General features: G+C 34.8%; 1 protein-coding gene across 1 annotated transcript in view; it reads left to right on the top strand.

Annotated features, from left to right (window-relative positions):
- Positions 1 to 18,578, top strand: part of LOC148952798 (WD repeat-containing protein 11-like) — a 311,667-nt gene that overhangs the window by 259,700 nt on the left and 33,389 nt on the right. Inside the window, exons 11-13 of the mRNA XM_089087426.1 lie at positions 3,926 to 4,108; positions 7,103 to 7,237; positions 15,399 to 15,507. Coding sequence (XP_088943552.1) covers positions 3,926 to 4,108; positions 7,103 to 7,237; positions 15,399 to 15,507 — 427 coding nt within the window. The remainder of the gene's footprint in view (positions 1 to 3,925; positions 4,109 to 7,102; positions 7,238 to 15,398; positions 15,508 to 18,578) is intronic.

The raw sequence follows: 18,578 nt of genomic DNA on the forward strand, positions 1-18,578 counted from the left end.
GTAAAAAGATTAAATTAGGTTAGGTTAGGCTAGATTAAGTTAGGTTAGGTTAAGTTAGGTTAGGTTAGGTTAGCCTACGTACGCGCGCGTACGTAGGCTAACCTAACCTAACCTAACTTAACCTAACCTAACTTAATCTAGCCTAACCTAGGACCGGGGGGAGGGTCTCTGGGGTCCGGGGGGCCCTTTGGGGGTCCGGGGTGCCCTTGGGGAGTCGGGGGGACCTTTGAGGACCAGAGGCGGACCGTGGCGGGTCTGAGGAGGGCGTTTGGGGGGCGGGGGCTCTTGGGGTGCTGGGGGGACATTTGAGGACCGCGCGCTGCGTTCGGGGTTGGGGTAAAGGACCTCACGACACTGTTCAAATGAAACTTGTGTATTATAACGACCACAGAGTTTCACCCTCAAATTCTCTTGTATAATCTTCTTTTAGAATGTCTCTAACTGTTTCGCCGAAATAATTCCATAACCTGTCTAAAACAGTTTCGCCCAAATAATCCCTAAATGTAATTTCAGCGTGTTCCTTTTGTTTTTGGCATCTCTGCGCTAACACATTTCAAATTAATAAGAAACCTGATTCCCGCGCTAAAACAATTCATCGCTAAGATGTTTCTTGGAGAACTGTTTCCATGGCGTTTGGTTATTAATATCTTTGGAGTTCGATCAAAAGAGTTGTTTCCGAGGCAAAGACATTAATGACTTGGATCTATTTCTGGAGAAATGTTGACAGTACCTATCAGACATTATTAAACTTTGCCTGGAAACAATTTGATTAATGACTGACAGCACAGGTGTTCCAAACTCCCAATCGATTACGCAATCAATTTCCCAGGGGATTCCATGCCCATATTAGGAGCCCCGTCAGCATTAAAAATGCTGACAGGACCACGTGGTCCTGTCACGAGTTATAGGGTCACCTCTACTGCTGAAAATCGTCTATCTTCATAAGGGTCTGGATGTATTTGCCTGTTACATTTTTCATTTTGTAATATTTATTATCAATTAAGTACGAATAAGTGAGTTGGATGAGGCTTAGATAAATCTTATTCTAATTATTATTCTAGTTATCCTAATTATAGTATTACATTATTCTAACTATCCTAATTATTTTGACAATCCTCATTATATTATCCTAAAATTATAATAATTATCCTATTCTAATAATTTTTGGAACTCGCCTTTAATAGTTTTGTGATGAGAGGGATTAAAATACAAAGGGCATAAAAATAAAACACTTTTACTTCCAGGACCGATCTTAGGCCCGTTCATACATGAAAGCCAAGATTTTCTACAACTTCTTCGTTGTTTTAAGATTATGAAGTTTTTAGGGTAGTACTACATTTCCGTTAGTGTTGAGTCGTTGAATTGTCAAAAAAAGAAGTAATTTGCCAAAAATGACTAAGCTTTTTACCAGTAAAAACTCAAACATTAGCAACCTGTTGATGTCTCAAGACTACAACTTCAAATGAAAGCTACATCCTCTTGATCTGTTTGGAACCAAATCTTTTAGCTATTTTTTTGGCTAATTTTCTAACCACGTTTATTTTGTTATTTAGCGCCTGCTACTACAAAAACCTGTATATGTATAAGTGCATATGGGGGTCTTTTTTATTAAAAATTGGTTTTCTGATTTTTTCCTAATTTTTTAAGATGCATATGACTTCAATGTAGATGTTTTAAAACGTAAATGTATATAATTTACTTTTAATATATCCTTAGTAATTCAATTTAATTACAATAATAAGAGCAAATGATCGCTTTTCCTCACTAACCGTCTTTGGGACTCGTCTTTTTCTGTCTTCAATAGATTTTGATAAAATAAATACTTATAAAAAAGACTAGTAGCTACTATCGAAGTTAGAATAGAACTGTATCGGAGGAAAAATAGAACTGAGCCGGATTGAAAATACGACTGTGTCGGAGTGAAAATAGAAGTGTCGGAGTGAAAATAGAACTGTGTCGGAGTGAAAAATATCTATTTCTATAAATGCTGCTTCTTATATATTTGCTACCTCTATAGCTATTCCTCGCATGTTTCGAATTTTCTTGCCTTTTTATGGCCGCCGGTAAAAGGCCAATTACATTTGCCGAAATTGTGTTAAACGAAATTATATTGCAAATTATATTAAACGAAATTGTGTATTTTGTACATCTTTGAAAGTTGTGGGCTTGAACTCTGGAATCCAAGGTCTAACCTAACCCGTTTCTAATTAATGTTCACTCAAAGGATGATGGAGTATAATAAACAAATTCTATCTTGTCTTTTGCACAACATTTGAAAACATTATAAGGTTCTTAACTGAATCCAATCACAACAAGAAAGGATAGTCCTATATTTCCTAAGCTCCCTCATAAAAATTCCTGATGTGATAACTGGAAACGCTTTTGTGTTACTGGCAAAATATACCAAATTCCACATTTTTGCAGATAGGAGCTTGAAACCTTAACATTAAAATTCTCTGATACGCTGAATTTGATGGTGTGATTTTCACGAAGATTCTATGAATTACGGGGTGTTTCCCCTTTTTTAGAAAATAAGGCAAATTTTCTCAGGCTCTTAACTTTTGATGGGTAAAATTAAACTTGATGAAAATTATATATTTAAAATCAGCATAAAAATATGATTCTTTTTATGTATCTATTGGTATCAAGATACCGTTTTTTTTTTGTTTCGGTTACTATTGAGACGAGTCGCTCTTACTATACAGTTCTTTACCACGAACTGTTTGATTTTGGAGGCTACTGGTCGTAGGCACATGAAAGGGTGTGTGTTTTGTACAACTTTGGAGGCTATGAATTTGAATTTTAGAATGCAAATACCTACCTATCCCATTTCTAATTACTGCTTACTTAAAATACGGAGGGCTATAGTAATCCATTCAAGCCGATCCTTTATTTAACAATTGGAGGCATTAAATAGCTCTTAGCATCATTCAGCCAAAATAAGAACCAACAGCCTCGTATTATATTCTATTAGCTTTACTGTGTAGATTTAATTTAAATTTACTCTATAAAACCTAAGTTCGAAAGTGACTGGGGGGCAACCAGCCCCCCACACTAATCATTTCCCCAAATACAACCAATCCAAATTTTGAGATAGCCATTTTGTCCAGCGTAGTTGAAAGGTCCAGTCATTATGTATTTGAAGATTAAACCCTCCCTATAGCCCTCAGGGCAAGGTTTGTAAGTTATGCCCTAGGAGTATATAAGGTTTTTTTTTTAAAGGGTGGTCATATAAACTTATACTCTCTTCTTTTACAATATACCCTGTTTTAAATACTTATAGTATGTACGTTATAAATTTTACTGTATTGAGTTTACTTCATTCTTTAAATTCACTCTATAGAAATATACTTACTCTTTTACTCTCTGTAAATGATTATCGAATCCAGTCACTAGGTAAAATTTTACTTCAGTTCTTAATTGCCATTTTTATTTGGTTACAACAGAGCTCTAATCTTAGTGTGTGGTCTCGCCTGATTTAACACATTTAATTTTATAGAATTTAAAGAATTGTTTCTCCAAACGGCCCTAGCTGCCTCTCTGATTATTTATATTTTCACTGTATTAGTTTAATACTTATTTAATTTAATCTTGTGCACATGTCCTCTTTTTCAGATTTATTAATAACTATTTTTCAAAAATTTGATATTATTTTTTCATGAAATTCAAATTTTTTTTCCAATTATTCTATTAAAAAAATCTTTTATTCAACAGTGTAAAAATGTTAAAGAAATCAATATGCTTGAATTATATATTTGGTTAGTTTTGAAGGGTTCAGCTGAGTCGAAACTATTATTAATAGCAATGAAAATAAAAATTGTAAATTTTTTGAGTTTAATGTTATGTAAGTAAATCCTCCGATTTTTCTGACAAATTTCTTGTTTAGAAGGTATATGAAGCTTACAGAAACTGACCTTTTTTCTAGAGGAATCGAGTGGACAAGTGATCAATCTATTTTGAGCTATTCACAATCGGAGTCTAGCAGCAACTCTGGTAGGTTCAAAAATGAGATTGTCTATACTAATTTTGAAAATGGGGAACATCTACCCCTGAAGAGAGAAGCTGAGTCAGAACCTCCTGTTATCATCATACGCGTCTCTCCTTCAAGGTTTGTCTGTTTTAGAGATTAAAACGCAGCGATCGTGTTAACCTTCAGCAAGGATGTATACAGGAGGGGGGGGGTTAGGGTGTTTGACCCTCCTCCTGAAATGTTTCTCCGACTTGTAAAGACATGAAAAAAAATGAATATAAGCAATTTTTATGTGTTTTCTGAAGTTTTTTTTACCCCCCCCCTCCTCTGAAAAAAACTTTTGAATAGTATAGCCTTTGAAACTAGAGCCTGTAATGTTATTTTTTCAACCATTTTAAGCCAATTGGCTGTCTAAAAATTCCAGGCTGGTGACATTTTGGCTTTGTTTAGCCAAAAACGACTGTATTGTACGCTGAAGTCGCACGCACGAGAAATTTTCTGTTGCGTTAGCTCTTTTATTTTTTGAAATGGGCACTAGGGTTTAAAATATCTGTTTAAAAGAGCCCTCTTTTGACAATATACGATTACTGGCTCGATAAACCCAGAGGGGAGAAAGCAAGCACGAAAAATGCAAATTTTTATATTTTTGTAGATAGTATTTATAGAGCTCTCAGACATGCTGAGTTTTATTCTTGGATTTACATAAGGATTGAACCTATTTTTGGTGGGGGGTGATTTTTTCTCTCTCTAAAAATTAGGCAGATTTTATTTTGCAATTGAATTTTGATGAAAAATCTGTCATTAATGAGTTTTAAATATTTAGAATCAGCTGCATAAAACATAGATTCTGTTGTTACGTCTGTTTTTTTTTCTTTAGATTTCTGGTTTCTATTGACAATGGTGGCTCTTTAATTACACTTTGTTGCTGCGACCTGTTTGACCCAGTATCTACTTACATGTAAGGGAGGCTACCACCTTCCCTCCTCAACCTTGTTGTTAACGTTAGTGTTTGACATTCTTGTAATAATGCTCCGAGAATGATAATCCTGCCTGAAAAAAGTATATCCTTACAAATGTTTCCTGTTGAAGCAAAGTATAATCACCTACGGAACAAGTACTGACAAAACTCTCCAAAAGTGACCCTGCGTACCTCAGCGCCTCTAGCCGCAAAGTGCTGTACTACTTAATCGCTCCGAGTCAAAATACCGAGTGACTGGGATGAATTGTGTAACTACGGGTTTTATTTGCCAGGTTCGCATATGTATACAAAGGGTCAGTTTTTTGTGTGGAGAGGATAGGTTTTGTCAGTACTTGTTCCGTAGGTGATTATACTTTGCTGTTGAAGGGGTGAGAAATATCAAAATGAATTTTAAAGTAATTTATTTTCACCATGTTCAAGAGGAACTTTTCAAACAGATCTATTTATTAATGGATTAATGGAATATTAATGGATGCCCCCTCCCTTATATGCAAGTAAGCACATAAATCTGGGCTTTTGTGTTGCACTTACAATATTTATAATGTACAATAAGAGTGAAGCTCTGATCCTGCAGCACCCATACTGCAAGCTAAGTCCAGAAATAGTTTTCAAACTGAAGGGACGATACAATCCTCCTCCTACCTCCTTCTCTTATTTCCATCTTCTTCTTATTTCTTCTCTCCTTCTCTTTCCTTCTCCTTCTCTCTCCTCTTATTTCCTTCTCCTCAGGGGCGAATCTCCAGCATTTTTATTGGGGGGGGGCAAGAGGGGTCCATATCTGGATAATCAAAGGGCATGGGATGTATAATATTTTTTCTCCACATTATTGGGGGGGGGGGCAACTGTTCACCCTTGCCACCCCCAAACGACGCCCCTGCTTCTCCTTCTCTTTATTGGAGGTCCTCTTCCTGAAAGCTAGAAAATTTGGGCTGAAAATGTACTTTTTGAATCTTTGGGTCCCTACCCACCTACAGAGAGATTCATTGTTATTGTTTCTACCATCAACACGATTCAGCCATCTTACTGTGGCTGGAAAATTACGTCACATCTTTAAACCTCCTCGTTGGTTGAAATTGGAGAATGTTTTTAGCACAGCAATCAACTTTTGGCTGTGCTACTTTTTTGGCAATCAACGTCACATTTCATACTGTTACTTTATAAGGGAGTTTGCATCCCATGTCATTTCTTTTTTCTTTGACAGTCTATGAATAGATATTTATGTTACCTTTTTCTCTTCATATTGTTATTTTTATAGCTTAAATAAAATTTGAACAGTCAAGCAAATCTGTTAGCAAAATTCAAAACAATTCAAAAATGTGGCTAGTACTTCATCGGTTCAATGTACTGACACGGATGTGCAAACACTCGTCCCGTTGTGCTCATTTTTTAGTTTTCACAATGTCATTTAATCATTACAAGCGATAATTCTTTCAACTGCTGGAATTTGCCTCAGTTATATATATATATATATATATATATATATATATATATATATATATATATATATATATATATATATATATATATATATATATATATATATATATATATATATATATATATATATATATATATATATATATATATATATATATATATATATATATATATATATATATATATATATATATATATATATATATATATATATATATATATATATATATATATATATATATATATATATATATATATAAACCCAGGACGAACTGAAAATTCAATAAATAACCAAGTCAGACTTAAAACGAAGAGAAATTAGCAGAAACAGGAGTAGAGCTTTACTGATAACGATTTTGTTTTGAGCTACATGTTTTTATTTGTCATAAAATCAAGGAAAAAAAGTAACGCTGCAGCACCGTTAAGGGATAAGTGATGAGCTTTCGTTGACAGCCTATGCACCATCAACGGTTCTGAAGGAGCCACCTAAAAAAAGCGCAGTTAATCAAAGAGAACCCGAAGTGGGGAGGTTGAATCCGATTCAAAGCCTTTTTTCTTTTTAAAACTTTTGTTTTTATGCTCTCATTTCTCCACCACTGCGAACTTAATTCTCTCTGTGTTCTGTTTGGGCACGATGCTATTTACAGAATAAATAATCTATTTATTTAATTTCTAGCTTCTTTTTCAAGTATTTTGCATGTTTTTCTATATTTCAGGAAAGTTTTTATCATAGTCATCAAAGATTCTCCAATAGAGCTTTGGGACACAGTATCGTTGACATTGCTAAGAGTTATGCCCAAAATGTTTCCACCAGTTGCTTCCCTTGAGTGGCATTCCAACTCAAAAGCAAAGTAAGCATTCGCTTCTACATTTATATGTTTTTCTCTCACACTTTTTTTCTTTCTATTCTGTTTAATGTCATTTGACAAGGATGTACCTTTAGTTGAGATAAAAAGTTACGTCTGTCAGATATAAAATTAAAATTGTGTACGAAAACCCGTTTTTACCGTAAATTGCCTTTAATTTACTCCTGAAGTGTGAAATGGAATTTTCAAAGGAAAAACATTAATTTTCTCTTACGCAATGTATGGTATGATTATTTTATCACGAAGATGTAAAAAATGAGAATCATGATATGCTTCGAAGGTAATTCCCTGCCCAATAATTTGGTTTCGGAATGCTTGTTTTAGTTTTATTTTAAAATATCTTGATGGGGGAGGGGATGAAGGGTGCTGGCTACAAACCCTGGATAGTGTAAAAGTGAAATATTTGAATTATTTCTTTTTAAATGACCACTCCTGGTATCAGCATTGAGAGCATTATAAATTAGTCTGTTATTTTGTGCAGGCTACTGAGTGATTTTTCAGCTTCTAAGGCACTATTCTGTTTTTTGCTTAGATTTGTGTTTTCAGTACAGCTCTGGTTTTGTGTAATCCTACAAATAAAGGAGAATTTTGACAGTCAGTTTATTTGCGCTACCTGTATACTGGCATAGATGAAGCTGGTTTATATACATAAATCTTTGCTCATAAAGCATGAAAAAAAAAAATAAAAAAAAATAGAGAATTCATATCTGGCACCAAATTTTTCCTAATCCTCTCTTTCCGCAATATTGGATGTCCACCTCCGCAGACATTGACTCTCAACCAAGTAAATCAAGCAGACGCTTAAACTACATTTTGATTTCATTTAGCAAAAAATATAAGAGGGAATGAATAACATATCTATTTGCAAAATGAACAAACGCAGTTCCGGTCCCCAACAAAGCAAAGAAAAAGCTCGTATTTGGCACATCATCACTTCGTCTTCATCCAACATTCAACGTCATTCTTTCAACATCCATTTGTCTTCAGCTTCATTCAACATCCAGAAAGGCAACACCTCTTAGTATTTGTTTGACGATTTTCACCTGGTAGATGAATAGCATTTCTTACATTTTCTGGAGGCAGGGGTTGATACTATTTAAATCAAGCAGAGCATTCTGTTTCACCATCACCACCTTCATCCACTTCGCAGCTTTGCATACATAGAAGAGACTCAGTGACCTGGAATCGCTAAAAGACAACTTATTCAAGCTTAGTATGCTTTTCTTTTCATGGGAGTGCATTTCTATTAAAGCGTTTGAGCAGGCTGCATATACAAGTAGTGAAGGAATCCTATAGTCCGTTTTGTTGCACGTGACGCAAATTTATAATAGCTGATCATGCGATCGTGCCATGTTGACCCCACCCATGTATTTGCTGCAATCTGCTGCAACATGGGCAATAAAGAGTAACCCTTCTTTTTTATTTTTGTCCCAACTGTCCATTCCGGTCTCATTTTCTATGGGTTTGAAATTTTATCCTAGAATGACGATTCGTGTGTCGTACCATTTCTGTAATTGTAAGTTTTCAGTCTCATATTGGTCCGATAATATCAGTTGGGCCCTACTTCTTATTTGTATTTTCCGGTGTGTTCATGCTTGCATCTTTTTTTTCTTTTTTTTTTCTTGTCTAAAAAGATTAATGGGTTCAGTGACTTGATTGCCAGCACATTTGTAAGATTTTGTAGTTTACTTTTAGTTTTAAAATGTGCTGCATCGTTCCTTTAAAGCGTGGGTGGGTAATCTTTTGTTGTAAAAGGGCCAACATTTTACGTGGATACGTGGGCCGCACTTAGGTCACATGACATTATACTGTAATGTAGCATTGTAGGTATACTGTAGTGATTAGAATATACCTACAATATTTATATACAAATATTTTAGGTTTAAAAAATAAACAGTTAATGTATAATGTTACGTCATTTATTGTAGTTAATACAATCAATGAGATTTCTATTGTTGCATTTTACTTGTAATTTATTTGGGGTGAACAATAGACGAAAACTTAATCTAACAAAAGAAGTAATGTCATATAATGTCAAGGTCTTCCCAGGATTAGACAACATCCGGTTATCTGCTGCTTCTTTGTATTGGTACTTGAAAGGAAAGTACATACTAAAATCTAACAGCTAGAGCTTGTGGCCGACGTTTGGCGTCGTCCACATCTATTGAGGTAATGAATATGTTTTAAAATTAGATCCTGATTGATCCAACGTGATGGTGAAGCTCCACCTGCTGAGTTTGCCGGAGCAACAATTAGCATGTGAGGCTGAAAATATTTCCTTGGAAATACAAAGTAAGGTGGTAAACACTGACTGCTTTCAAAAACAGTCCCGGCCATGGTCACAAGGACACCTCTCTCTGAGGATGTTGCCTTAACACTGTCATCTGACCCTTCTCCCCAAACACCTTAGGAGGAACGTCAACTGTGGTCGAAGAATTTTCGTCACAGTTGTAAATATCCATCCAGTCAAAGGAAGCTGTTCTATATCTGACTTCAGGTTTGAGAAGAACTTTCCCATGTTGACACTGTTAAAGCTCGTTGCTTGACCCAAGCTTATGGGTTCAGGCTTGTGTAGTGACAGTTTTGGATTTCGAGCTTGAAAGCCTACCAGCCAGTCTACCCCTGCCTCTTTGAAAATGCTCCAGTTCTGAGGTATTGTCTTGCTGTTTGCTATAGCAAAGTAGTTGATGCAGTCAAAGTCACATGCACTGGCAATTGTAGTTATAAGTAGTTGGCGTTGTAGTTGCAGTCAATCTCAGTCACAAGTATTTGCAGTTGCAAGTAGTCACAAATTGCAGTTGCAGAGTCACAAGCAGGTTCAATTTACTGCTTTTAGCTGTTCCTCAGGTATTCTTCATATGCCCTTTTGACAATCTGCATGCATATAGTGCAGTCTGATTTTGTTCAATATACACTGCAATGTCCCCTGATTGTTTCATCTTAATAACCTTAACTAGTCCAGATATATTGCAGATAGGTCATTTTTACATCCATATTTAGTTACAAATCCTCCTCAACAGATCCTGAAGTTTCAACTTAATACCTTTATCTGTTCCTAATATGTTGTAATATGCCCTTATGACAAAGTTGGATGGACATATTGTCTTTTGATTTAGTTCAACATCCTCAATAATATGCTCTGAATGTTCCAACGTACCTCCCTTTTTTCCTGAAATAGCGCACATACACCCTTTTGATAGTCTGCATATGTATTGTACCTTTTGATTTAGTTTTAATACTCCTCTTGTTTCCCTGAAAGTTGAAACTTAATACCTTATTCTGTTCCTGAGACATTGTATCTGTGCTCCTGACAACCTGGATGCACTTATACCCTTTTGATCAAAATTATCTTTAGAAAAAAATTACCCTCGATTTTGCTGATGGGTGTCATCTGGTACATACTAGGATATGTCCCAGTGTGTACCATTTTTTTCCTATCCCACTATATGCAGATGACATCCATCTATAAAATCAAGCATTACCTTTTTCTTCTGAATATTTTGCCACAAGATGACCACATATAATGACCATATAATTTGGCTTTCAGTTGGTACCACAGACACTAAAATTTACCGAACTAAAACAGAATAAACATAGAAAATCTAAAGGCAAAATTTTCTTTAGGGGGTATTTCCCAAACTTTGAAGTAGGTTTACTTAAAAACAAAAATTGCAAAATAATTTTTCGTCCAAAATAATTTTTCTGGACGGTTGAACATCAAACTAACTACGCTAAATGCCGTTTATGGTTTTTTTCGAGAATACTAGAAGGCAAAATGCAAGATGGTGCCCCCTTTCACTCCGTTGTATATTCCTGTGGTGTGTAATATGGTCCGTCAGGATCGTAGGGGCGAGGGTGTTGCGGGACGCACCAAGGCGCCTCACGGGCTGCATTTGCCCCGTGGGTTGCCGATCCATGCTTTAAAGCATGAAGGACATAAAAATAAAAACACCCCCCGCCTCCTGAACCCATGTTAGATCTGTTCATATATGAAGACCGCGATCTTCTATGATTTTCTTTTGGTTGTTTCAAAATATGAAATTTCTAGGGCAATACCACATTTTCGTAAGCGTGATTATAATGAACCATAAAAATAAATAAAGCAAAATTAATTAATTGAATTTTACAACGTTTTTCGTCCGTAACAATGCAAACATTAACAATGTGTTGATTCCTAAAGACAACTACACCTTCAAAGGAAAGCTTCACTTTTTTGAGCTGTTTGGTGCCATATCTTTTTAGATTGTTTGCTGAATTCAAAGGAAAGCTTTTATTTTTTGAGCTGTTTGGTGCCATACCTTTTTAGATTGTTTGCTGAATTCAAAGGAAAGCTTTTCTTTTTTGAGCTGTTTGGTGCCATACCTTTTTAGATTGTTTGCTGAATTCAAAGGAAAGGTTTTCTTTTTTGAGCTGGTTTGGTGCCATACCTTTTTAGATTGTTTGCTGAATTCAAAGGAAAGCTTTTCTTTTTTGAGCTGTTTTGGTGCCATACCTTGTAAGATTGTTTGCTGAATTCAAAGGAAAACTTTTCTTTTTTGAGCTGTTTTGGTGCCATACCTTTTTAGATTGTTTGCTGAATTCATAGGAAAGCTTCACTTTTTTGAGCTGTTTGGTGCCATACCTTTTTTGATTGTCTGCTGAATTCAAATATTGTTTAGATTGTTTGCTGAACTCAAAGGAAAGCTTTTCTTTTTTGAGCTGTTTGGTGCCATACCTTTTTAGATTGTTTTCTGAATTCAAAGGAAATGTTTTCTTTTTTTGAGCTGTTTTGGTGTCATACCTTTTTAGATTGTTTGCTGTAATTCAAAGAAAAGCTTTTCTTTTTTTGAGCTGTTTGGTGCCATACCTTTTTAGATTTTTTGCTGAATTCAAAGGAAAGCTTCACTTTTTGAGCTGTTTGGTACCATACCTTTTTAGATTGTCTGCTGAATTCAAATATTGTTTAGATTGTTTGCTGAACTCAAAGGAAAGCTTTTCTTTTTTGAGCTGTTTGGTGCCATACCTTTTTAGATTGTTTGCTGAATTCAAAGGAAAGGTTTCCTTTTTTTAGCTGATTTGATGCCATACCTTTTTAGATTGTTTGCTGAATTCAAAGGAAAGGTTTTCTTTTTTTGAGCTGTTTGGCGCCATACTTTTTTAGATTGTTTGCTGAATTCAAAGGAAAGCTTCACTTTTTTGAGCTGTTTGGTACGATACCATTTTAGATTGTTTGCTTTGTTTTCACTCGTGTTTATTTTTTGCTGTATTTGGCGCCCACAACAACTTAAGACTGCATGACTGCATATTGAGGCTTTTTACTGTAAAAATTAAATTCTCGATTTCTCTCAATTCAAAAACTATAAACGGCTATGTAGGTTTTCACAAAACCAATTCAAACAATTCTTGCTATAGTCATTTTGTAATTTTCTTCTTCTTCTTCTTTTCTTCTCTCCTTTTCAGTGTTTGCTCTGTCTTTGTTTTCCTCTTTTTTTTACTGTTTTCATTCTTGTGATTTTCTTCTTCTTCTTCTTTTCTTCTGTGTTTCTTCTGTCTTCTGTGTTTTTCTTCTTGCTATTCTCATTCTTGTGATTTCCTTCCCCCCTCTTCTGTGGTTCTTTTGTCTTCTTCTGTATTTTTCGTCTTCTTCTCTCCTATCCAACAAGACTAATGAATTTACTGACAAATCAATGATTTTTACTGACTCATTATCAGCATAAGGTAAATTACCGCTTTAAGAACACGGCCGAAGTCTGCCGCATTGGCGACCGTTTCAAACTTTAGTTGGCTATACGACGGAATTGGTAGAATTCACGTGACCCTATCTTTGATGATCATAAGCTGGTTTGACCTGAAGTAGGCACTAAAATGTTATTCAATTAAACAGTGACTAAATTCACTAATTAATTTTAATTCAAACTCACACGTTTTTTAACTTAAAAGGGTATGTTCAATTAACAATGGCTCAACAGCATAATAAAGATTGTGCCATTTTAATGGATTAAATAAATGGAAAAACAAGTTTTTTTAACTGAAAGTAAGGAGCGACATTAAAACTTAAAACGAACAGAAATTATTCCGTATATGAAAGGGGCTGTTCCCTCCTAAATGCCTCGCTCTTTACGCAAAAGCTTTTTATTGTTATAAAAAATAGAGTTGTGAGAAGGAGTAAAATTTTAGCGTAAAGAGCGAGGCATTGAGGAGGGGACAGCCCCTTTCATATACGGAATAATTTCTCTTTGTTTTAAGTTATAATGGCGCTCCTTACTTTCAGTTAAAAAAACATGCTTTTTTATTTAATTTTTGAACGTTTTTGAATTAATGCAGGTTTTGATTTTGGCTCACCGTACATGAATAATTAAAACAAAATTTGCTTATTAATTTTACTTTTATTTGGTTCGCTTTCTTGGAAGTTGTTTAATTTTATTTACGAACGTTTTTATTAGTAATAAATATACTTAACTTACGAATTCACTTGCGTAACGAACTTCTATATTCATGTATGTATAATACGTATATTAGGGGGTTCGCCCCCTAGTCAATACCACCCACTTTAAGCTAAAGTTCGAATTTTTGTTCCAATTATTTAAAAATGACCCCTTAATCACAAAGGACGTTAATTAGAATAAATAGCTCTTATGAAAGTACTACAAAAATCTTTGGCTTAAAGGGCGAGGTTTTAACAAGAGGGCAAACCCAATCATATACGTAATAATTTCTGGTCGTTTCAAGTTTTGGTGTTGCTCCTTAGTTTCAGTTGAAAAACTTGTTTTTTTTTTAATTTAATTTCTGATCGTTTTTTTAAATAATGCTAGGATATCCGGTGCCCCTTTCATAGCAATGTCCCTACTCCCTTGAAAACTTCCTCCATGGAAAGATCCTCCCACATAACCCCTGACTTCCACTACCATAAAAAATCCTCCCTGAAAACATCTGTATACCTCCCAATAACCAATACTATATGTAAACATTGGGTAAAGTTCATAACTTTCACCCCCCCCCAGGACTTTGGGGGATTAAGTCATCGTAAAAGACGTATTTATTATATTTTAGACCATGCTGAACAAAATGGCTATCGCAAAGTTTTGATCGGGTGACATTGGGGAAAAATGAACGTGGGAAGGGGCCTACTTCCCCTCCATTTTTTCGGTCACTTAAAAAGGGCACTAGAACTTTTAATTTCCGTTTGAATGAGCCCTCTCACGACTTTCTAGGACCACTGTTTCGATACGATCACCCCTGAGAAAAAAATCAAAAAAAAGAAAAGAAAAACAAACACGCATCCGTGATCTTTCTTCTGGCAAAAAATACAAAATTCCACATTTTTGCAGATAGGAGCTTGAAAACTCTACAGCATGGTTCTCTGATATGCTGAATCTGATGGTGTAATTTTCATTAAGGTTCTATAATTTTTAGGGGGTGTCCCCTTTTTCCAAAAACCAGGCAAATTTTCTCACGCGCGTAACTTCTGATGGGTAGTATTAAACTTGATGAAACTTATATATTTGAAATCAGCATAAAAATCTGATTTTTCTTTGATGCATCTATTTGTATCACGATTTTTAAAGTTTCGGCTACTAGTGAGCCTAACTTACAGTTCGTTACCACGAACTGTTTGATACAAGAGACTATAGTAATGAGAAGTTTATAAATCTAAAGTTGGTTTACTGAAAGTATATAATCTTTTCCCATTTTTCCCCTTTTCTTTACTGCATGAGCTTTAGTCAAAATATTAAAGGAAGTTTGACGAAAAAGTGTCTATTTGTCCAACCTTGAGATTTTTATAGCGTGTTCATAATATTTTCAGTTTTGTAGTATTCATGCACGTTATTCTTGTAAAATTCCTTGGTTAAGGGATATTCGTGTTCACAGGTTGAGCGTATGAGTTGACTTACTGTCTATTGAGAAATTGCGATTACTGCTACTCTAGCAGTCCTCAAGCAGTCCAAAAACAATTGGATGAACTTCGTATGTTTGAAATTACCATAGGCAGGAAATTCTCTTGATATTTTTATTGTTATTAAAATTAAGTTTTTCAGAGTTTTGGTAATAATTAGCACAAGTCGTTCTTTACTTACAGTTATGCAACCAGAGACTGTTTGATTGCTGTTTAACTTCTCTCTGGTATTGGTTTTAACTAGGCTTCTCCTTTAATGATTGAATATTCCAGGTTTTCAGGAAAAGAAAAAGTAATTTTTGCAGATGGAGAAAGTCAAAAAGTCTATGTTATGTCAATTGAAGGAAGCATTCTTAGTGAAGGGAAAACACTGCCAACCAAGGTAAAAAAATTGCTTTTGCTTAAAAACAAAACATGAATGGGCAAATCTTGTGTTTATTTTTTAAACATAATAGACAAAAAACAAAAGAGAAGAAGGCCAACGAAAATACTGGACGAAAGAACACGGATAATTCGAGAAGACAACTGTTTCCCTTCTTCACTTTTTCTGAGCGAAAATGCAAATCTAATAATTCAGATAAAAACAAAAGACAAAAACAAACAAAGTGGAGATCAAAATTAAACACAACACCTAAGCTGGAAGAATCAAAAAGCCAACAGCGCAGAAGAAAATGACAGGTAATATGAAAAATTAACGAATTAAAACCAATAAAAACCAATAACCCTAACTAAAAAAGGCCAGCACTCACCCAAATTCCAAACGATTAACAATGAGTTCTCACTAAGAAACTAGTTTAGTTTCGAAATATCCATTTTGTTTCATTCAGTATTTTCGTTGGGCTTACAAAATTCCATTCTTGCTTTTCTTCTCTTTTTTTTGTGATGACAAGCCAATGTGATTTACGAAATTATCTACGTAATAAACCTCTCAAAAATCTTAATTTGTAATTGAAATTTACAGAAACATCCAAGAAGTTACACGAGATTGTGAAATTATTTTTCAAATTAATTTGAAAAGATAGATTGCTACTAAAAAGAATGTTTATGTTTGACCAAGCTTTCAAATCTCATCTCAGAGGAAATAAATAATTCACTTATTTATCATATATTTTTACTGGGATGTTTGATTTTTGACAACTTTTGGAATATTTAAAAAAGTATTGGAACACTTTTCATGATTCTACCATGTATTTGTAAAATCAAGCAAGAATAATAAAAACAAATAAAATCTAAAAGGGAATACAAAGTTGATTTTGATCTACGAATTATTTTCTAGAAAAAATTCCAAATTTTTTTGGTAGTTACTCATTGATTGATAATTTCCCCTTTCTCTTTATAATAGGGACTAAGAAAAATGGACTTTTGAAGTAATCATTTGTTATTAATAGTGTAAATTATGCTTTGGTATAGTCCTTGTTTTTGTTCACCTCCTTGTGACTTAAGCTGAATTAAGCTTAAGCTAATTCTTTGAAGAATTGCCTACTGATAGTTTTGGGCAAGGGCGGATCCAGGACTTTTTTTCGGGGGGGGGGGGGTTACTAATTTTTTACTTTTTCGGGGGGGGGGTTTACTAATTTTTTACTCAGTTTTCGACTAATTTTACTGATTTTTACCTAGGTTTTACTAATTTTCGACTTCTTTTCGACTCCGTCAGAATTTTTTTTTGGGGGGGGGGGGGTTCAAACCGGGTAACCCCCCCCCCCCCCTGGATACGGCCTTGGTTTTGGGTACCAGTTTGACTGACTGTATATCGAACAAGAAGCTCTACGAAAAATTTGATTCTATCCCATTTTATCACGGCTATAATGACAGAAAGGTTAAGATGGCTGGGACACGCTATGCCGATGAAGGATGACAGATTGCCAAAGATTGTTCGTTCAGGTCATTGACCTAAGGCCAAACGAAAAGCAGGTCGTCCCGGAATGGTGTAGGAGGAGGTCGTAAGGCAGGATTTAAAGGAAATTGGAACTTGTTGGGAGGGGGTAAAAGAGAACCTTTGGATAGATTGGTCGTAGGGCAGGATTTAAAGGAAATTGGAACATTTTGGGAGGGGGTAGAAGAGAACCTTTGGATAGATTGGTACCAAGGAGGAGCTTGCGCAGCTGTGTTGGCCTCAGGCGGTTTGGTGCTGCGGTGAGCTGTTAGTTGTAGCTGTAGTACTAGTTTATCCCTTTGAATATGAGGGTCAATCAAGTGTGTTGATCAATTTCTCAAGGGCGTTGATGAATTTGATAATCAATTGATGCCAAAATCTAAAAAGGACGAATAAAAAGCAAACTTTATGGCTTGGGCACGTCAGAGGCTGAACTGCTTTTTGTTGCTTTTGACCTCTACATTTTGACCTCTATATAAATTTCTTCATTTAGGAATAAGCAACACTTGCAGTAAAGATAAGTGTGGTAAAAAACATAAAAAGTTCCAGATAAAAAAAAATAGTAAAAACGGGATAATATAAAAGTAAATATAAAATTAGATGTAAAAAAATTCATAATAAAAAAGCCATACAAAAAATGATTGAAGATAATTCATTCATCGAAATCATACTAAAGAAGATCTGATTCTGCCAATTCAAGTTTGGGAAAGTGATGTCTTGTCTCGCCTGAGCTATAATTAAGAAGTTAAGGGTCCATCAAGTGTATTTAGTGAATGTAAAAAAAACACAAAAAGACAGAAAGTAGACTTGATAGCCTGGTCACGTAAAGGGCTCAATTATCTCATGTGTCTTTCAATCTATTAATTTTGGGAATAAACAAAACTTCTATCAAGGATAAGTGTGTGAAAAAAAAATTATAATAGTAAACTAAAACAAAGATAGCAAAAGTAGATATAAGAATATATTAATAATTTAGATTAATAATCAAAATTAAGAAACAAATTAATAATCAAAATTTAATGTGAAAAGTGATTGAAATCAACTCGTTCATTGACATCATGCTGTGGAGAATCTGATTGTTTCAAATTTTGGAACAGTTCAAATGATTGTTTCGAATTAACGTTTGGCTCAAATGTTAAAACTACTGAAACATTTGTTATCACAGCGTTAAAAGAAAAGCTTAGAAAGTCGTACGCTGCTTGCTCGGGCTGCTTGTTTATGTTAAAGACCAGTTTCACAAAATAACCCTGGACAGGCTTTCCAATGCTTTTTGTTGCCCCACCTGTCTTCTTCTTGGTCCCTTTGTGGAGTTTTTTTCACAATATATGAGCGGGAGAAAATTGGATCTCTATTCCTCCGTTTTTGCAAATATGTTCTGCAGTTACCGCTTTGGACTCGCAACACTCGGTTAGACATGGCGTTTTTGATATTTCTTTAAAAATGGACCAGCTTGTGAACAGTCGACCTTCTACTTAACTACATAAATTAATTGTGTTTTCCAATTAATTAATTAATTAATTTTCCTGGTGAGTTTTTTCTTGTTAATGTTTTCATTTTGTTTTATTTTTCTGTATTTTGCA

Source organism: Artemia sp. Qi Xiang Cuo, chromosome 4 (genome assembly GCF_049724085.1).
Source record: "Artemia sp. Qi Xiang Cuo chromosome 4, ASM4972408v1, whole genome shotgun sequence".
Lineage (NCBI taxonomy): Eukaryota > Metazoa > Arthropoda > Branchiopoda > Anostraca > Artemiidae > Artemia > Artemia sp. Qi Xiang Cuo.